This window comes from Eschrichtius robustus, chromosome 4, assembly GCF_028021215.1.
Source record: "Eschrichtius robustus isolate mEscRob2 chromosome 4, mEscRob2.pri, whole genome shotgun sequence".
In the NCBI taxonomy this organism is placed as follows: Eukaryota; Metazoa; Chordata; class Mammalia; order Artiodactyla; family Eschrichtiidae; genus Eschrichtius; species Eschrichtius robustus.
In genome coordinates, this window is record NC_090827.1 from 37,277,867 (window position 1) to 37,300,348 (window position 22,482).

A 22,482-nucleotide genomic window follows, 5' to 3' on the forward strand; every position below is an offset into this window, starting at 1 on the left:
CTGACTATAGGTTATATGCATATTTTTGACTGTGGGGAGGGTTGGCATCCCTAACCTCCATGTTGTTCAAGGGTCGACTGGATTTTGTACTCTGTAATTTTTAGACATAGCTTAAAAGATTAAAAGTACTTAACCTTATGTATTATTTAAAAGTACCTCTATGATTTCTTTCTTTCTTTCTTTTTTTAACCAGTGTTTCAGTAGTAGCTTATCAAGTGTTAGATGAAGTTACCTTTTTTGTGTTTGGAGAATTACATTATACTTAGCATCTTGCATAATGTGGATACGTAATAGAAAGTTTAACTTGATTTATCATACCCACTGAGGTCCTCTTCCGAAAACTCTGAGGTTTGATATAAACTTTCCATTGTGGATCTTCTAGACCCTCCTAAAGAAAAAAAGATGTATATATTTAATGGTTTATCACAAATACAGTTTACAGTTCTTTTGAGTTTGAACGTGGGAATCTCTTTTCAGGGGTATCTACCCTTATCACCTGTATGACAAAAGTTTATGTATCACTTGTATCACCAGTGCAGATTATATTGGTCAAAGATGGCCACAATGATATCTCTCACTCTACACGTTCCTCAAAACTATGACCTTGCCACTTCCCCTTCAAGAGGTGGAATCCAATTCCCCTCCTCTTGAAACTGGGCTAGGCATAGTACTATTTTGTAATCAATAGAATGTGGAGGAAGTGACTGCATGACTTCCAAACCTAGATAAGAAGAGGCTATGCTGCTTCCACCTGGTTCTCTTAGGATGCTTGCTTTGGAGGAAGCCAGTTGCCATATAAAAAGTCCTACCACCCTGAGATTGCCATCCTGGTGAGGCCATGTACAGATGCTCCAGTTGACAGTCCCAGTTGAGCCCAGCCTTCTAGCCATCCCGCCAAAGCTCCACTCTGTGAGTAAAACTTTCTTGGATCCTTCAGATCAACCCATCTGTCAGTTGAGTATTATCATTGGGTAACCTCAATGGATGTCTAGCCAAGCCAGGTTCGAATTCCTAACTCACAGAATTCTTGTGATATATGAAATGGCAAATGGAACAGCCACTGTTTGGAGATAAGATAACTTGTTAAAGCAAAACTCTGAAGGACAATTAATTTAGAGAGCAATATAAAGAATCCAAATAATCAAATAAGATATGGGAAATTTAGACATAAATAGAAATATTAATTTATTACTTAACTTTCATATCTGCTTTTCTACTTTTTTTTTTTAACATCTTTATTGGAGTGTAATTTCTTTACAATGGTGTGTTAGTTTCTGCTTTATAACAAAGTGAATCAGCTGTACAAATACATATATCCCCATATCTCCTACCTCTTGTATCTCCCTCCCACTCTCCCTATCCCACCCCTCTAGGTTGTCACAAAGCACTGAGCTGATATCCCTGTGCTATGCGGCTGCTTCCCACTAGCTATCTATTTTACATTTGGTAGTATATAGAAGTCCATGCCACTCTCTCACTTTGTCCCAGGTTACCCTTCCTCCTCCCCGTGTCCTCAAGTCTATTCTCTATGTCTGCGTCTTTATTCCTGTCCTGCTCCTAGGTTCTTCATGACCAAGTTTTTTTTTTTTTTTTTTTAGATTCCATATATATGTGTTAGCATTTGCTATTTGTTTTTCTCTTTCTGACTTTCTTTGCTCTGTATGACAGACTCTAAGTCCATCCACCTCATTACAAATAACTCAATTTCATTTCTTTTTATGGCTGAGTAATATTCCATTGTATATATGGGCCACATCTTCTTTATCCAAACATCTGTCAATGGACATTTAGGTTGCTTCCATGTCCTGCCTATTGTAAATAGAGCTGCAATGACAATTTGGTACATGACCCTTTTTGAATTACGGTTTTCTCAGGGTATATGTCCAGTAGTGGGATCGCTGGGTCATATGGCAGTTCTATTTTTAGTTTTCTAAGGAACCTCCATAAAGTTCTCCATAGTGGCTGTATCAATTTACACTCCCACCAAGAGTGCAAGAGTGTTCCCTTTTCTCCACACGCACTCCAGCATTTATTGTTTGTAGATTTTTTGAAGATGGCCATTCTGACTGGTGTGAGGTGATACCTCATTGTAGTTTTGATTTGCATTTCTCTAACGATTAGTGATGTTGAGCAATATTTCATGTGCTTGTTGGCATTCTGTATTTCTTCTTTGGAGAAATGTCTATCTAGGTCTTCTGCCCATTTTTGGATTGGGTTGTTTGTTTTTTTGATATTGAGCTACATGAGCTGCTTGTAAATTTTGGAGATTAATGCTTTGTCAGTTGCTTCATTTGAAAATATTTTCACCCATTCTGAGGGTTATCTTTTCGTTTTGCTTATGTTTCCCTTTGCTGTGCAAAAGCTTTTGTTTCATTACGTCCCATGTGTTTATTTTTGTTTTTATTTCCATTTCTCTAGGAGGTGGGTCAAAAAGGATCTTGTTGTGATTTATATCATAGAGTGTTCTGCCTGTGTTTTCCTCTAAGAGTTTTCTACTGTCTGGCCTAACATTTAGGTCTTTAATCCATTTTGAGTTTATTTTTGTGTATAGTGTTAGGGAGTGTTCTAATTTCACTCTTTTACATGTGGCTGTCCAGTTTTCCCAGCACCACTTATTGAAGAGGTTGTCTTTTCTCCATTGTATATTCTTGCCTCCTTTATCAAAGATAAGGTGACCTTATGTGCATGGGTTTATCTCTGGGCTTTCTATCCTGTTCCATTGATTTACATTTCTGTTTTTGTGCCATGACCATACAGTCTTGATTACTGTAGCTTTGTAGTATAGTCTGAAGTCAGGGAGCCTGATTCCTCAAGCTCCGTTTTTCTTTCTCAAGATTGGTTTGGCTATTGAGGGCTGTGGCTAAAACTTCCAAAGCTATGTTGAATAATAGTGGTGAGAGTGGGCAACCTTGTCTTGTTCCTGATCTTAGTGGAAATGGTTTCAGTTTTTCACCATTGAGAACGATGTTGGCTGTGGGTTTGTCATATATGGCCTTTATTATGTTGAGGTAAGTTCCCTCTAAGCCTACTTTCTGGAGGATTTTTATCATAAATGAGTGTTGAATTTTGTCTTCCAGGTCATGTGTCTGTTTTTCTGCGTCAGGTATTCTGCTATTGATTACTTCTAGAGAATTTTTAATTTCATTTATTCTGCTGTTCAACATTGTTTGTTTGCTCTTTAGTTCTTCTAGGTCCTTGTTGAGTGGAGCTGGGTCTTAGCGTTGAGATGGAGATCTCTGGGAGAGCTTTTGCTGTTTGATGTTACGTGGTGTTGGGAGGTCTCTGGTGGACTCATTTCCTGAACTTAGCTCTCCCACCTCAGAGGCACAGGACTGACACTGGCTGGAGCACCAAGACCCTGTCAGCCACACGACTCAGAAGAAAAGGGAGAAAAAAAGAAAGAAAGAAAAAATAAAATAAAATAAAGTTATTAAAATAATTATTAAAAATTAAAAAAAATAAAAAGTAATTTAAAAAAGAAAAAAAGGAAAGAAAGAACAGAGCAACTAAACCAAAAAACAAATCCAGCAATGATCACAAGCACTAAAAAGTGCACTAAAGAAACAAAACAAAACTATCCAAAAAAAAAAAAAAAGGACAGACAGAATCCTAGGACTAATGGTAATAGCAAAGCTATACAGACAAAATCACACACAGAAGCATACACATACACACTCACAAAAAGAGAAAAAGGAAGAAAATTTATATATCGTTGTTCCCAAAGTCCACCACCTCAATTTTGGGATGATTTTTTGTCTACTCAGGTATTCCACTAATGCAGGGTACATCAATTTGATTGTGGAGATTTTATCCGCTGCTCCTGAGGCTGTTGGGAGAGATTTCCCTTTCTCTTCTTTGTTTGCACAGCTCCTGGGGTTCAGCTTTGGATTTGGTCCTGCCTCTGCATGTAGGTCACCTGAGGGCGTCTGTTCTTTGCTCAGATAGGACGGGGTTAAAGGAGTAGCTGATTAGGGGGCTCTGGCTCACTCAGGCTGGGGGGAGGGAGGGGTACGGAACGTGGGGAGAGCCTGCTGCGGCACAGGCCTGCATGACATTGCAATAGCCTGAGGCATGGCATGTGTTCTCCCGGGGCAGTTATCCCTGGATCACGGGACCCTGGCAGTGGCGGGATGCACAGGCTCCCAGGAGGGGAGGTGTGGAGAGTGACCTGTGCTTGCACACAGGGTTCTTGGTGGCTGCAGCAGCAGCCTTAGCATGTCATGCCCGTCTCTGGGGTCCACGCTGATACTCGTGGCTAGCGCCAGTCTCTGGAGCTCGTTTAGGCGGTGTTCTGAATCCCGTCTCCTCGTGCACCCCACAACAATGGTCTCTTGCCTCTTAGGCAGTTCCAGACTTTTTCCCAGACTCCCTCCCGGCTAGCTGTGGTGCACTAGCCCCTTTCAGGCTGCGTTCATGCAGCCAACCCCAGTCCTCTCCCTGGGGTCTGACCTCTGAAGCCTGAGCCTCAGCTCCCAGCCCCCACCCCTCCGGCAGGTAAGCAGACAAGCCTCTCAGGCTGGTGAGTGCTGGTTCGTACCGATCCTCTGTGTGGGCATCTCTCCACTTTGCCCTCTGCACCCCTGTTGCTGCCCTCTCCCCTGTGGCTCTGAAGCTTCCCCTTTGCCACTCCCCCCATCTCCACCAGTGAAGGGGCTTCCTAGTGTGTGGAAACCTTTCCTCCTTCACAGCTCCCTCCCAGTGGTGCAGGTCCCGTCCCTATTCTTTTGTCTCTGTTGTTTCTTTTTTCTTTTGCCCTACCCAGGTACGTGGGGAGTTTCTTGCCTTTTGGGAGGTCTGAGGTCTTCTGCCAGCATTCAGTTGGTGTTCTGTAAGAGTTGTTCCACGTGTAGATGTATTTCTGATGTATTTGTGGGGAGGAAGGTGATCTCCACGTCTTCCTCTTCTGACATCTTGAAGGTCTCCTGCCTTTCTACTTTTGACTTGAATGCACTTATCTAATAAGATGCTCTTTATCCTTGCTTATAACAGGCCTCAGTGTCCAGGTCCTCTTTCATTTCCTGCATTCTACTTTTCATAAAGTGCTGCATATTTCATATTTTGTCCCCATGTCACACCTACCACAACTCCTGAAACATTTCTACTATATTCTCACTTTATTTTCTGAAATTCCTTTTACTTTCTTGTTCTGACAGAATCTTGGCTGTCCTCTGAGGATACTGCCAGCCCAGAAGCCCTTCTTGTTTTTCTTTTCATCAGTCCTCTTACCATTGTACTTGCAGAAGGGCAGGTGTCCTCCTCCTTATTGTTCTCTTTCAGCGTATTTGCCCTCCCTTCTTCCCTTCCTAAAACTCACATCATCAATTTATATAATCAACTATTGTTGTGATATACCTGCAACTGGATCATTCTCAGTTCATTTCATCATTGGTTCATTGTCAATTTCCCACTACTTTCTTAATTTAGCAATTTAAATGTACATTTAGAAGATTCTTTCACCCTGGGTCTCAATTCCTTGAGCTCTGTTCTTTTAGATCTTGTCCTTTACCTTACCGTAGCCATTAATTCCCATGGTCATTCTCAGACTTTTTCATTACCAGTAACTGCAAGCCCCCCTCAAACTCAGTTTCCTGCATTCTACTAGTAGACTGCCAGCTTTTATTTTTTCTGGATCACTCCCTCTTCTACCCCACCACGAGCAATTCTTCAACCCCACTGGGACTTCCAATTCTACCATCTTTTCATTGTTCCTCCCTATCTGGATTTCTTCTTTCCCTTCTTTGTACCATTTAAACTCCATGGTCATTCACCCTCTTGCATATAGGCTGACTTCCTTATCCTTTTTTTCTCACTTTGTTATATTCGTTTGACAAAACTATAATCCCAGTTAAATCCAACTCTCTGCCTATTCCTCTCCTGCAGTGTAAGGCTCGGTGTGGCTGGAAAAACATACAAGTGGGTCTCACTTTAAATTCATGGTCACCGACATTAGGGGGAACTCAATACTTTCAGGCCATCCTATTAAATGTTCCTAGTCCATTCATTCTTCCACTCTCCTAGATGACTGATTTACTCTTTCTTCCATTTTCTCAAACCTCCAACTCTCTATATTCATTATCATTCTCAGCTGATGATTTATTTTCCAGTTTCATAGAGGAAATAAAACATAGTAGGAAAAAGCTTCCACAAGCTGTGTCAAGAGTTACTTACTTGTTTCTGTTCTATATGCTTCATGTCCCCCATACTCCCATCTAAGGTCAACCCCTCTAAGTCTTCACTAGATCTCATCCTCTCTTGCCTACATAAGACATGGCTCTAGTAATTCCTTCTGTCTTTCACTTATCAGTTTTTTTGCACTCTACTAAATCTTCCCCATCAGCATATACATATTTGGTTGAAGACACATGAGTAAGTTCTCATCAATGAATGTGGACAGAATGATACATACTGCTTCTGGGTCTAAGCATTAAGCATTGGGCATTCATTATTCCTTAAACTTTCCATTTTCCTCAATCTTGAACATGGAAATTTATGATTCAGTTTCAACGATGCAGACAATAACAACATCCAAGTCAATCGTTCTCAACTGGGATGATTTTGCTCCACTGGGCAGATTTGGAAATATCTGGAGATATTTTTGTCATCAAAACTGGTCGGTGGAAGTGCTACTGGCATCTAGTGGGTAGAGACCAGGAATGCTGCTAAATATCCTACAATGCTCATGACAGCCATTCCCCACCCTTCTCGCCAACAAAAAAATCATCCAGCTCAAAATTTTAATAGTGCTATATTGAGAAACCCTGCCCTGGGGGATGGTGGAACAATAATACAGAAGGTCATGGCCCCCTGGATGCCTGTGGGACTACCTTGTAAATGTAGACAGCTCACTTCAGGATTAAGGAAGAAACAAACTTCTATATTCTTAAGCTACTGTACTTTTGGGACTCTTTGTAATAGTAGCTTAGCCTTTACTTTAACTAATATATTCCATCACCTTTTGAAGTAAAGAACTACCCCGGGCTTCTCAGTTTAATATTTTGATTGCATCACAATACAGAGAACCATCCTGACATCCTAATGCCTGTTTTATACTATCTAATGTCTTAAACTCAGCATTCCCTTTGGTTTGGCAGGATGTAACAATATTTTTGAAATTGGAGAAATTGTTCCTGGATTTTCCAAGTTTGAAATTATGCCTGGTTGGTCTCAAATAATTGTTTAGCATTCATCCCCCAGATGCTCAGCAAAGGTGATTTTTATTGTGGAATAGTTTTCAAGTAGATTCTCTGAGAAGAATAGCTACATCTGCAGCTACTCTTTTACTCAACTTGGGCCACAATTGCTAGTTTAAAAAAAAGACATTCACACATGCTGTGTTAGGAAACCTTAGCAAAGGTTAATTTATACAGGGGAACATTTGAAGTTATCATTCAGGTTTTCTGAGACTTCTGTTCATTTGCAACAAGGTGAGCATCATGGGATTGTTGACTCTTGGTTCCATCTTGCAAAAGCACTCATTTTGATTCCTAACCTAGGTTTCCTGTTGTGGGTCTGTTCTTAGGGTATGATTTGAGATGTTTGATCTGTAGATCTTCAAGGAAGCTGGAATATTAGGACCCATATCACTCCAGCAAGGGAGACCAGAACCAATGCAAAGCTGAGAGTTTGGTATTTGCTTACACCGCCTCCATTTCAATAGAAATAGGCACTTCCCTGTTGCTAATAGTAAAGACTCTCAAAGGGTAGATTCCCTCAAGTGGGCAACAAAAGGATCTCATTTTACCACATTTTAGCCTACCTTGTACCAAAGAGCAATAGAATAAGTCAATGATGCTGAATTGCAATAAACCTACAATCCGATTCCTTTACTTGAAACAATGGCATATAATTTTCATATAATACAGTACTATATATAAATGAGATTTAAAAAAAAATGTTATCTGTAGGGGAGTATAAATTGAAATGGGAGAGATGCTACCTGGTAGTTTTGTGACTGAAAAGGTGAATGAATTTTTATCATTTCGTCATGCAAAACATTTTTAGTGGCCTTACTAGAAAAAGGTAAATAATAACTCATACATAAATGTTGTGTCATAGTTTATAGACTAGACCCCTGGTAATGGATTCAACCTTTCCACAACAAATCAAAAGTATTGTTGTATGCTCACATGAATATACAGCAATCATTACCTTAAATTTAAAACTCACTGTAAGCAGCAAACACGTAGAGCAGGATATGAAGGATGTATTGTATCAGTGTGGTCTGCAGAGAATTTCTTCAAAACGTTTTTGCTTTGTTGAAATATGTGTTGCAGTTCAAAGCTAAAGGGATTACTTCTGAATAGTCGTCATAGGGTTGATTACGTTTGTATATTATATTTAGCTGGACCCTTCAGGCTATTATTCCATTAGGTCTGCCGGTCCTGCTATTGTCAAAAAGTTGATCACCTAATGTTAAAAGACTGTGCTTTCTGTTGACCTTATCAAAATGTCTCAAAAGGCTTTGTTAACAAATAAAATTCAGGTTGTGTTTCATGAAAATGATTAAGAATAAATACCATGTATGAAAACTGCTCGTATCTTATGGGTGATCTTAGCATTATGCCATTATTAATGAGGAGATTATATTTTCCTTTAGTATTGCAGCACAATTCAATTTTAGTAGAAATAGTTCTTTTTCATGCTAATAGTAGACAGTCTCAGAAACTGATTTCCAAAAAAAGGACAGAAATCGCTCGCCCTCTCCCATGTATTCAAATGACATAAAATTAACACCATGGAAGTAAGCCCAGTGTATCAATATTAATACAGTGCTATATCTACAATGGCCTATTACAGTGTCGTTTTAGAAGGTAACTGTACTGAGGAGAACAGAGTATATACACTGAAAATTTGTCATTCATATTTGATAATCAGAAAATCACTTTAAATAAATAAATTAAAATTTAACTGCTTATCTTCTAGACAGTGTTATGTAGTTTCATTCATTTAATCACAACAGTTGGAAAATTTTAAAGAAACGAGTTGAATATATATTCTTATAAATCCCAAGTCCAATTGCCAATATAAGGCATATTTTGATAACCTTGACTTTTAACCTATGTCATTAGGAATTAATGACAGACTAAGTAACAAAATGAAAGTATATTTTTGATAAAGATATTGACAGGGATGGTTTTATTATTTAAAATAGCCTGTATAAAATTTTCACTAGAATCACAAAAGCTGTTCTTTGGGAACAAAGATGATTTTGAAGCTATCTCAATTGAAGAGCTCGTCTTTGAATTATGTTCCCAGAAGTAGTGATGGATTGGCACAGACTGCCGTGTCCTTTTTGGCATGGTCCTCCTTGTAACTGATGGTGTGTAAAATGGCTGGTCAGGGATATAGCCTGTGAGCCTGGAGCACAGCCAGACACACATTATGGCCTCATTGGCACTGTTCTCTCATCAACTGAACTTTTTAGCAAGTGGAAGTTTCCTAATATTTCTTGTACTTGCTTGCCTTTAGCCACCCCACTTGATACTCACAATAGAGAAGGCCTTGGGTATCAGTCAGGAGGAAGCAGATGGCACATTCAACTGGGATTTTGAAGAGATGTTAATGAAGGGGCTATTAAGAGATGAGGGCAGGGCTAGAATGACAAGAGATCATCAGGCACCCAGTGACTCCCAGTGGAGGGATGCTATGCCATTATCTTCCCCAGGCTGAAGTTAAAGGGGGACAGGATGGTGTTATCGGACCCTGAGTGAGGAATGGAAGTTTAGAATAGTGCTCACCCAACTGAACCTAGAAGCAGCGGTTGTAGTGTCACAGCTGTCAGAACTGAGCTGAAGTCAGGGCCTAAGGAATAATTCCTGACCTTTCCACCTCCTAACCTCCGAGTCCCTGCTGATGACTCCCTTTAGATAAATCCAAACCAGGAAGACAGCAGGCAAGTTAACCTGTGAGATGCAGTCTGAAATCAGTCCCCTGGGACACAGAGCAAAGTGGGAGAATGGATCTTGTGCATGTGCGTGTGTGTGTGTGTGTGTGTGTGTGTGTGTGTGTGTGAAATTGCATATAATAATCACAAAGTGCTAATGTCACCAGTTTGGTCATGTGAAGCATGGTTTAAGTGTTAACATACTTGATGCTAGTATATGAGTTGATATTTCTCTTTTCCTTGTCTTTCTTTCCCCTTTCTCTTTCTTTTTCTCCTCCTTGCACCACCCCCCCCCCCTTTTTCTTTTTTTTTGGTAATATAGGTTTGTCATTCATGGCACTTCTCATTTTACAGTTTATAAAAATTCTATGAACCGAAGCCTGAGATTACAGAGTTAATCCCACTTTACCAAAAAAACAAACAAAACAAAAACAACAACCAAAACCAACCCAAAAAACCCAAAAAACCAAAACCATCCAAGTTTTCTTAGTAATACTTTCCTATTTTTTGTTAACAAACACAAAGGTAATCTCTTCCAACTGTGTTTTGAAGCAGAAGTCATGATGTGGTTATTCTATATCTGATGAGTATAATAGTCAAGATATAAACACTTTTAAGGCAGAACACATCAAGTTTGGGTAGATTCTCTTAAGTGTCAAAAACTGACATGTGACCTTTCATATTATAGGTTCTGGTATATAGCAACCCCCTTTTCAAAGGCTTTTGTTAATATATGAAGCCTATTAAAATTTATACAAGGATCAGAAGTATATTTGAACTCAAAATTATAGGTTCTTTCACCTCCCTTAAGCATCATTATCTTAAATAGAATGGAGCCAGACTTGGATGAAGCATTGAAGAGATCACATTGACACAGAATTCTCCTGAGTTTCTTTTTCTAGATATCTAAACTTTTAATGAGAGTATCTTATTCACATCTGTCAATCTGTTCAGACACTGAATACTTTCTTAAGATAAATAAATATAGTGTTGATGTCTTCATACAGTTTTTAAAATTTCTCCAATTAATGCCACATTACAAATTCTGCAGTTTTTCTAGTCAAGATGGAATAACCAAAATCAGAGTACCCTCTTTCCTGAAACAACTCCCCTTCCCCCAAAAAACCCCCTAAATCTCAGACCCTACTCTAGACCTAGTAAATCAGAATCTGCATTTTAAAAGAATACCAAGGTCATTTGTTTGCTCACTAAAGTTTGAGACCCATTGTTTTGTATAGCCTTCCTCTTATTTATACCTACTATTTAAGGTAGGAGAAAAATAGCCTGTTTGTTAAAAGGAGGAAGGATAGCTGCTTGTCTTTTGTTCAGTTGCAACATTCAGACCATGAGTAAAAATTAAATTCATTTCCATGGATTGAGAATGTATTTTGTATGAGGGAATGTGATAGAACTTTAAAAAATTTTTTAAATTAAAAAAATTTCATATCCTAACTATTGTCATACATATTTTATTGAAGTATATACAGTATTGTGCTAGTTTCTGGTGTACAGCAAAAGTGATTCAGTTTTGCATACATACATACATATATATATATTCTTTTTTGTATTCTTTTTCACTATAGGTTAGTATAAGACATTAAATATAGTTCCTTGTGCTATACATTAGGACCTTGTCTTTTAATCTATATTATATATAGTAGTTTGTATCTGCTAATCCCATACTTCTAATTTTCCCTCCCCCACCCCCCTTTCCCCTTTGGTAACCATAAGTTTGTTTTCTATGTCTGTGAGTCTGTTTCTCTTTTGTAAATAAGATCATTTGTATCATAGTTTAGATTCCACATATAAGTGATATGATATTTGTTTTTCTCTGTCTGATTTACTTCACTTAGTATGATAATCTCTAGGTCCATCCATGTTGCTGCAAATGGCATTATTTCATTCTTACACTCCAGAAGTGCCTGATCTCAGAAGCTAAGCAGGGTTGGGTCTGGTCAGTACTTGGATGAGAGCCTCTTTTTTTAAACTGCTCAACCTCCCTAACGTGCAGATAAGGAAACCAAAGGTTGAAGGGATTGACTTTTTTTTTAAATTGAAGTAGAGTTGATTTACAATGCTGTGGCAATCTCTGCTGTACAGCAAAGTGACTCAGTTATACACATGCAGCAACCTGGATGCAACTAGACATGATCATACTAAGGGATTGACTTTTGCTTAATATAGCACAGGTGAAAATTGGCTCAGTGGAGATGCAAACCTAGGTCAGTTTGGATCCAAAGCCCATGTTCATAACTTCTATACTCACTCTCACTCCAGTGAATTCAAAAGAAGGAAGGTAACAGGAAAGCCTCTTAGGCAGCTGTATTGTGTTAGGCTTGGAGAGGAGGATTTATTTGACCTTGTGGAGAACGGCCATGAAAATCCTATCTAGTCCTTAATTGTTGTTTGTCTATTTTCTTGTCTTCTAGAGATGGTTTCTAAAATAGCAGTTAAAAAAAACTGCCACATGCCCCAGGGATCTCCCTGAAGACCACTAAGCTGACAGGAAATCTAGGACAACTGGGCTTGGGCAATGAGGAACCTAATCCAGGGTTTCCATCAGGTGCGTTGTTGCCTTTATTTCATTATACTTTGACTCAACCCCTGATGGATTCAGCTTCGTAAAGTCAGAAAAAGAGGGAAAGAAAAGCAATTTATTCATCTTGTCACTGGAACTCACTGCAGACATGAACTTTCTCTAAAAATGCAAATCATTTGGTACAACACAAGAGAAACTCAGTAGCTAAAGCTCTTAGAGGAAAGCGCTTTCCCAGAGCTAATGTTTTTATGCTCAGTGATTGAATAAATCGATCCATTTATTACAACATCTTCACTTAAGTTTTTTTATCCCTAGATGAATGTGTATAAGGGTACTAGGGGACTTTCTTTATCACTAAGAAAATTGATTACACTTGTTAATTTGGCTTTTAATCCTAGATATAACAAAACAAATACCATAAACAAGTGTAGAAGAAATCAATATAGATCTGCTCAATATCAGATTGATCAAAAAAGGATTTAGTAAGACGCTAAGATGTAAAATACTAATGTACAAACAAAGCCCTTACTTATGTAATATGGTTCTAGATGAGCTAGGATCTGAGAGAAACTATTTCTGAAAACAGAAATGGTGCACTTTTGTTGCATTAAAGGAAAATCCCCACAAGCCTTACCTATCCAAGGTATTTAATGTGAATATTTGTTTTTAAAAGATTTCTTGTCTTTTGTCCAGCCAATCTTGTTAATTCACAGGGAACCATATCACAGATTTGTTATGCTACATAAAGCAAACATTACACTTAACAAGTGTAAGGTTGGTCATAAAAATAGATAAAACAACACTCTTCAAGGCTCAGATATCACAAGGAAAGGTTGTCAGCCATTCTTTTCAGAGAAGGTGAGGACAATGAGAAATAAAAATTATACACAAAGATTTCTAAAATGCTACTTAGACCAGCTCTGGGCCATTACCCATGTGTTTTGTAGAATCCAAGTAACAAACCAATTGCTCAGTGAACACTCTTGATTAAACATATTTTTAATTCCAGTTGTATAATAATAAATGAGACAGAGATTCACGATACTTTACTCTCCAAATGACACAAATTTTAAATTGCTTTTCCAATAGTGGATATAGCTTATGTTGCCCATACGCTGTGTCTGTCCACTGGTAACCCCTATTCAGTTGTCATTCATTCAACAGATATTCACTGAGTACCACCTGAGTGAAAAACCCACATTTGTGAGATAGGTGTTGGGGTACAGTTGGTAGCAGTATTCAAATTAGATGGATTCAGGAGTACATGGCTGGGGAAGGGGTTGCAGTGGGGGACTCAATCTATAATCACAGCATGATTCTCTGTACTAGTGCCTGGTCTTCAGAGAAGGAATGAGAGTTTTATGTACAATTTATTAAAGCAATTAATAGGATAGTCTAGGAGGGAGCACAGGGTTTCAAAACAAACACTAAGACATTAACAGAATACATATAATAAATGCATTTAAATGCTTGTCTCAGGGAAAATGAGCCTGTTGGGTTTTCCATGGTAGGACCCAGATTCCTCAATAGCTTGATTGGTGGGTCAAAAATTTGAAGAACAGAGAATCTCTGTGTTAGAACATGTTCCCTTAATGGGTGCACATTACATACTGCACATGTATTTTGACTTATAGATAAGAAGAAGTCATTTCTGAAAAACTTTTTGTGGTTTGAACTTAAGTATATAATCACCATTTCTTTGTTATCTTCATATTATAGACTTTTCTTTTTTGCAAAGTAGTATATTCATCCCTGTACCTTGCATGATATCTTAGAGATATTACATATTTAATGTTTTCTGAATAAACACAGTTTTTAGCTTGTGATTTACTTTAAAAAATGTGACATGCCATCGACAGATGAATGGGTGAAGAAGATGTGGTACATATATGCAATGGAATACTACTCAGCCATAAAAAAGAATGAAACAATGCCATTTGCAGCAACATGGATGGACCTAGAGATTGTCATACTAAGTGAAGTAAGCCAGACAGAGTAAGACAAATATCATATGATATCACTTATATGTGGAATCTAAAATGTGACACAAATGAACTTATCTACAAAACAGAAACAGACTCACAGACATAGAGAACAGACTTGTGGTTGCCAAGGTGTAGGGAGGGAAGGACTGGGAGTTTGGGGTTAGCAGAAGCAAACTATTATATATAGAATGGATAAACAGCAAGGTCCTACTGTATAGCACAAGGAACTGTATTCAATATCCTGTGATAAACCATAATGGAAAAGAATATTAAAAAAGAAGGTGTATATATGTACAACTGAATCACTTTGCTGTACAGCAGAAATTAACACAGCATTGTAAATCAACTATACCTCGATAAAAAAAGAATCTCAACTTCGCTTGTACCAAAGAAAGAAGTGACATAATAAAGTATTGCTTGGCACATAGTAGATAACCAATAAATGTCTGTTGAAAGACAGAATGAATGACTTATGCCTGTTCTTAAACATTTAGGTAAGAGCACAAAACATATATAAAGACAAAACTATTGGTTTGAAAAGGTAGCTAATTAAAAAAATTCTCCAGCAAGATCTACAGACAACTCTTTAATGAGCACGTAAGAAATACTCAGTTTTTAAGGACTGGTTTTCCTCTTGAATATTTTATTTGCTCATCTTGCAAGTAAAGCAGACAAAGTCTAAACTTTTAGTCACAATATCTGAAGTTCTTCAGGGAAGAAATGGGATCTTTATGCACAATTGCTTAAAATAATTTAACACAGTTAAGTTTGAAGAACTATTTTTTTTGAGGGAGGATTATCATTATTTTTTTTTAATTGAAGTACTATATAGTTATTTACAATGCTGTGTTAGTTTCAGGTGTACAGCAAAGTGATTCAGTTATACACACATATGTATCTATTTTTTTTTTTCAGATTCTTTTCCCTTATAGGTTATTGCAAAATATTGAATAGAGTTCTCTGTGCTACACAGTAGGTCCTTGTTGGTTATCTATTTTATATATGGTAGTGTGTGTATGTTAATCCCAAACTCCTAATTTATCCCTCCCCTGCCCTTCCCCTTTTGGTAACCATAAGTTTGTTTTCTATGTCTGTGGGTCTACTGCTGTTTTGTAAATAAGAAAGAACTGCTTACTTAATTTTTCCTTCCTTCCATCTTAAAGAAGGTTTAACCTACACAAAGTATCTTAATTTTCATGGATTCACTTATTTTAAAGAGCAATGAGGATATGGAGTCACCTTTCTCTATATTGGTTATGTAATTGTATTGGGCGTAGAGGGCAGAAGAGAGGAAGAACAGCAGAGTTGGAAGACTGTTTTTCCTTATTACACAAATAACTTCCTCCCTTCAAGTTTAACTTCTTTGGCTTTCTTGCACCGTGGTTGGGGAAAAAAAAGAAAGGCACTATATCCTTTTTTTTTCTTTCATCAATTTTTTTTTTTTATTAGGGTATAGTTGCTTTACAATGTTGTGGTAGTTTCTGCTGTGCAATGAAGTGAATCAGCTATATGTATACATATATCCCCTCCCTCTTGGACCTCCCACTCCCTCCATCCCACCCATCTAGGTCACCACAGAGCACTAAGCTGAGCTCCCTGCGCTATACAGCAGGTTCCCACTAGCTATCTGTTTTACACATGGTAGTGTATATATGTCAATCCCAATCTCCCAATTCATCTTCCCTCCATCCCCACCCCCTGCCCCCCTGTGTCCACAGGTTGGTTCTCTACATCTGTGTCTCTATTCCTGCCCTGCAGATAGGTTCATCTGTACCATTTTTCTAGATTCCTCATGTATACATTAATATATGATATTTGTTTTTTTATTTCTGACTTACTTCACTCTGTATGACAGACTCTAGGTCCATCCACATCTCTACAAATGACTCAATTTCATTCCTTTTTATGGCTGAGTAATATTCCATTGTATATATATACCACATCTTCTTTATCCATTCATCTGTCAATGGACATTTAGGTTGCTTCCATGTCCTGGTTATTGTAAATAGTGCTGCAATGAACATTGCAGTGCACGTGTCTTTTTGAATTACGGTTTTCTCAGGGTATAGGCCCAGTAGTGGGATTGCTGGGTCATAAAGCTGACAAATTTTATGAGGGAAGACACTACATAAATTATGCTTTAATGAATGGGAAGATATTAAAAATGATAACAATACATATTCAGATGACAGTAATTACTGGGAAAGGACTACTTTGATGGCTAAGCCCATGAGAATGAATTAAGTTGAAGAAGAATATAAAATAGGCTTTTCAGTGATAAGACCACATCGAATTTATGTGTGTGTATATATATATAACATGTAATTGTAAAAAAATTTAATATATGAATAATAAAAATATATAAGTGAATATAATATAAATACATTAAAATGTGTATGATATAAATTAAAAATACATTTTAAAATATATATATTCAATTGTCATTTTTATGTGACCTAGGAAACTGGGAGTAAGAAACCAAATACTCCATGTAGTTTAAAGTTGTGTGGATTTGCTCCAGCATCTTGCAGCATTTCATTGCACATATTGCACATACTGGGAATGTCAAGTAAGTTACATATCAACTTGAATAGAGTTGCTTGTACAAATGCACCTAAACCACCTATTTAAATCATTTCTTTGACACAGCCTTGTCCTCACATGTCAGTTATCTCTCACTCACGCTGACCTGTTTTCTTATTTAAATATTGTCACATAATTGCACTTCTTTTTGATACCTGTTATCTTGCCCAAGGTTGAGGGATACTTTCTTTAAGATGGTACAAAAACAATGTATCTGGAATGACATTAAAGATGAGTGATCACTGATGACTCCATGATGTTACTTTTTTAATACTATAATATATAAGTTGTGTAGTAAAGAACTTCAACTTTAGAAAGTAGAATAAATTGAATATTCTCATTGCATTGACACTATTACAGTTGAAAAACTTTATTAAATCCTTTGTGAAAGAGTGAAGAAATAATAGGCCTTGCTATAGGCTGAATGTTTGTGTCCCCCCAGATTCATATGTTAAATCCTAATGCCCAATGTGATGGTATTTAGAGGTGAGGCCATTGGGAGGTGATTAGATCATGTGGGTGGAGCCCTTGTGAATGGGATTAGTGTCCCTATAAAAGAAGCAGCCAGAGAACTCACTCATCCCTTCTGTCACATGAGGACAGCAAAAGGATGGCCTGCTATGAACCAGGAAGTGAGCTCTCACCAGACACTAAATTTGCCAATGCCTTGAACTTGGACTTCCCAGCCTCCAGAACTGTGAGAAATAAATTCCTGTTCTTTACAAGCTATCCAATCTATTGTATTTTTGTTACAGCAGTCCAATGGACTAAGATAGGCTCTAAGAACTCTGTAATTATTCCTTTGCATATCATATTCTTTACTTTAAAAGTTAATTATTTTTTTAAGAGGTGATACATACATGTACTTTTTTTTAAAGGTTGGACGGTAAAAAATCTGTTCAAAATCCTTGATCCCCAGCTACTTACTTCTCTTCCCTAGAGGCAACCACTGTTACTATTTCTTGAGTGTCCTTTTGGAAATACGTCATGCTTATATAAAAGAATCCATATTCACATATAAATATAGAATACATATTTTTCTTATTTATACACAAATGTCACCACACTATACACATATTTCTGTACTTTTTAAGAAACAGTATATATTGGATATTGTTCTCTTTCTGTCTTTTTTTAGAAAAAAAATAGACTTTATTTTTTTAGACTAGTTTTGGGTTCACAGGAAAACTGAGCAAAAAGAACAGAGAGTTCCCTTATACCTCTCATCCCCACATGTCAGAGTCTCCCCTACTATGAACATATTCCATGTTCCATGGGTTGACTCTTGATATTCTATGGGTTTGGACAAATATATAATGACATGTATCCATCATTATAATATCATACAGAATAGTTCCACTGCCGGAAAAAATCCACTGTGCTCTACCTATTCATTCCTCCCTCACTCCCAAACTCCGGCAACCAATGATTTTTTTTTTTACTGTCTTCATAGTTTTGTCTTTTCCACAATGTCACAGAGTTGGAATCATACAGTATGTAACCTTTTTAAGCTGGTTTATTTCACTTAGCAATATGTATTTTTTTCTTCCATGTCTTTCCATGGCTTAACATTTCTTTTTAGCACTGAGTAATATTTCACTTTCTGGGATGTATCACAATTTATTTATCCATTTACCTACTGAAGGACATCTTGGTTGTTTCCAAGTTTTGGCAAATATGAATAAAGCTCCTATAATCATCTATGTGCAGGAGTCTGTGTGGACATAGTTTTCAACTCTTTTGGGTAGATACCAAGGAGTGTGACTGCTCAATGGTAAGATAAGAGTATGTTTAATTCCGTAAGAAACTGCCAAACTGTTTTCTAAGGTGGCTGTAACATTTTGCATTCTCACCAACAATGAATGAGAATTCCTGTTGCTCCACATCCTCTCCAAATTTGGTGCTGTCGTGCTCCAGACTTTGGTCACTCGACTAGAAGTGTAGTAGTATCTAGTTGTAGTAGTATATAGTATCATTAGGGAATTGCAAATTAAAATTTGAAATTCCTTAATGACATATGATGTTGAGCATCTTTTCATATGCTTTTTTTTTGCCATCTGTGTATTATCTTTGGTGAGGCATCTGTCCAGATCTTTGACTTTTTTTTTTTTTTTTTAATTGGGTTGCTTGTTTTCCTGTTGTTGAGTTTTAAGAGTTTTTTGTATATTTTGGATAAGGTCCTTTATAAGAAGTGTCCTTTGCAAATATTTTCTTCCAGTCTGTGGCTAGTGTTCTCATTCTCTTGACTATTATTTTTCAGTACCTATGGAGTTGCTTCATTTGTTGCTAACCGTGGAATAGTGTCTAACATATGGATGTACCGCAATTTAACCAATCATTAAATGCCTTGTTGAACATTTAAATTATTTGCAATCTTTTATAATTAAAACACTGTAAATCGATACTTAAACCTTTGTAAGGCTTTTGCATTTGTTCATCCTTCAGCCTGGATTGTTTTCCCCTCCAAGAGATGCTTATGTCTCACTCCTTTACTTTATCCAGGTGTCTCCTGAAATGTTACCTCCTCTGAAAGGTCTTCTATATCCATTCTATCTAAAGTAGAATTGTTCCATTCCATCACTCCCTGTCTACGCATAGTGGGATATATATATACACATATATCGCATTTTACTGCATATTATATTATAATGTATTATATCAGGTTATATGTTTATGTTTTCAGCTGTCTAGATTCCCCTCTAGTGAATAAGTTGCATGAGGGTGGAGACTTTGTTTTATTTGCTGCCAGTACCTCAGACAATGCTTAGTGCATAGAGATGCTTAGTAAATCGTTGAATGAATGAATGAGTGAATGAATGAATGTGTTGGGTAAACATAAAATTATGGGTCAATCAAAGCTGCATGCATTTTAAACTTCTGCATTGCCAAACTACTCTCCCTAGAGGTTGTATTTATTCTTTCACCAGTAATACATGGGAGAGCCTGTATCATCACATGCTCACCAACATATTGCATTATTATTATTTTTTTTCACACACACACACTGTATTTTATTTTTACAAGAGATAAATAGACTATTGCATTATTAAACTCTCCAATCTGACAGCTGAAAATTCCTTCCTACACTTTTTAAAATTTATTTTTGGCTGCGCTGGATCTTCGCTGCTGCGTGCGGGCTCTCTCTAGTTGTGGTGAGCAGGGGCTACTCTTCGTTGCGGTGCATGGGCTTCTCACTGTGGTGGCTTCTCTTGTTGTGGAGCACGGGCTCTAGGCGCTCGGGCTTCAGTAGTTGTGGCTCACAGGCTCTAGAGCACAGGCTCAGTAGTTGTGTCGCGCGGGCTTAGTTGCTCCGTGGCATGTGGGATCTTCCCAGACTAGGGCTCGAACCTGTGTCCCCTGCATTGGCAGGCGGATTCTTAACCACTGCACCACCAGGGAAGCCCCCTTCCTATACTTTTAATTCACATTTTTCTTATCATGAGTAAAGGCAGCAATTTTTTCATATTAAAATTCACTTTTTAGTAAACTCTTCATATCCTTTTTCCATTTTAAAAAATTGGGTTATTGGTCTTTGGCCTACTGATTTATGACCTTTTTCATAAAAGAGTTGAGCTCTTTGTGACATTTGCAGATTTTTTTCCAAGTTCACTTTAAAAAAACCTTGTTTGTGGTGTTTTGTCATGCAGAATTGTTTTATTTTATGAAGGCATATTGTCATGCTTTTCTGTTTTGGTTGTAGAGTTGTGTTGGTTGCCTTGTGATCTCAGGTCTTTTATGGGTTCAAGAAAATTTGTTTTGCAGATTTTGTTGTTGTTGTTGCTGTAAGGATGAGAATGACATTCTTTCTAGTTTTCTGCATTTAAACAGAAGCTAGAAGATTATTGATTTTTACACATTAATTTTGTGTCTAGCCATCTTATCAAGTTCTGTTGCTGTTTATAAGGCTTTTCATTTGCTTTTCCTTGGTTTTCCAATTGAGGAAGTATGTAAATAAGTATACACTCTTATCTTTTTCCAGTTCTTATATATCTTCTTTTTTTCTCTATAACAGTGTTAAATGATAGTAGTGATAGTGGTTATCTTTATTTTATTATTGCCTTTAATGGAATTACTCCTGGTATAGATAATGAATTTTATTAAATGTATTATGAGCATCCATTAGGAATAATCATGTGATCGTCCTCTTTTCAGTTGTTCATTCATTCAACAAATACTTGACGAGTGCCTATAATGTGTCTATGTTCTAAGTTTTGGGGATACAACACTGAGGAAAGAAAACAGACAAAAATCCTGTTGTCATGCTGCTTATAATTCTAGAGGTTAAAGACAGTAAATCTTGACAAATAAAACATACATTATGTCAGATGATAACATATGCTATTGAGGGAAGCATATAAACACAGGGAATGTATGTATGAGTGTGCGTGGGGGGTGGTTTGCAACTTTTAAAAGTATGACTAGGTGATATTTGATTAAAATTCTTAGGGAAATAAGCTATGGGAATATCTTGAAGAAGAGCAGCACAGGCAAAAAGAACAGCAAGTACAAAAGTCCTGAGGTGGAGGCATGCCTAGTATGTTCCAGGAAGAGAAATAAGACCTGTGTGGGAAGAGGAGGCTAATCGAGGGTGGGCAGGAATAGTGGGAATGATTATCAGAGAGGTAATAGGGGGCCAGATCATGCATGGTCTCACAGGCCATTGTGGGTATGTTAGCTTTTATTCCACATGAGATAGGAAATCATTTGGAGTGTTTTAAGCAGAGGAGTGACATAATCTAACTTGTATTTTAAAAGGGTTACACTGACTACTGCGTTGAGAATAGACTGTATGAGAAGCTATTACAACAGTCCAAGCAAGGTATGGGGGTGGCTTGGACTAGGAGATAGTAAGAAGTTACATGATACTGGATACATTTTCAAGGAATAGGATTTGTTGGCAGATTTGATGTGGGATGTGAGGAGATTAAGGTTTACTCTCAGGTTTTAAATTTGTGCAAATGTCCCATTAATTAAGACATGAAAGCCTGAGGGGAGGGCCGTTTGGGCTTATTTGAGGTAAGTGATAAGAGGATGATTTTGCACATTCTGAGTCTGAGATGTATGCTAGACATCCAAGTGAAGATGTCAAGTAGGAATTTGTGTACACAAGCCTGGAATTCAGGAGAGAGCTCCAGGCAGTATATATAAAGTTGAGAATTATTAGTGAATAGATAATATTTAAGGCCGTGAGATTGGATGAGATCAATAAGAGAATGAGTGCAAATAGAAAAGAGAAGAAACTAAAGCTTGAGCCATGGGTCACTCTAATATTTAAAGATCGGGAAGATTAGGTGGAACCAGCAAAGGAGATTGAGAAGGAGCGGCTAGGGAGGAAGGAGGAGCTGTAATAGGGAAGAACAAATCTGACTCCATATTAGATCTGTTCCTTTCACTTTAACCTCACTTTAACCTTTGGGGTCTGTTGCCTGTGCTTAGTCATGCTGGCTCTGTACATTTTGTAAAAGAATGTTGCCTACAGCTTGAAATATACA

The 22,482-nt window shown here is 37.5% G+C and overlaps 1 protein-coding gene across 1 annotated transcript in view; it reads right to left on the reverse strand.

The window, feature by feature from the left end:
* Positions 1-299: 299 nt before the first annotated feature.
* The window catches only part of TTC29 (tetratricopeptide repeat domain 29), a 260,172-nt gene continuing 237,989 nt past the window's right edge, over positions 300-22,482 (reverse strand). The window contains exon 10 of the mRNA XM_068542081.1: positions 300-388. Coding sequence (XP_068398182.1) covers positions 300-388 — 89 coding nt within the window. The remainder of the gene's footprint in view (positions 389-22,482) is intronic.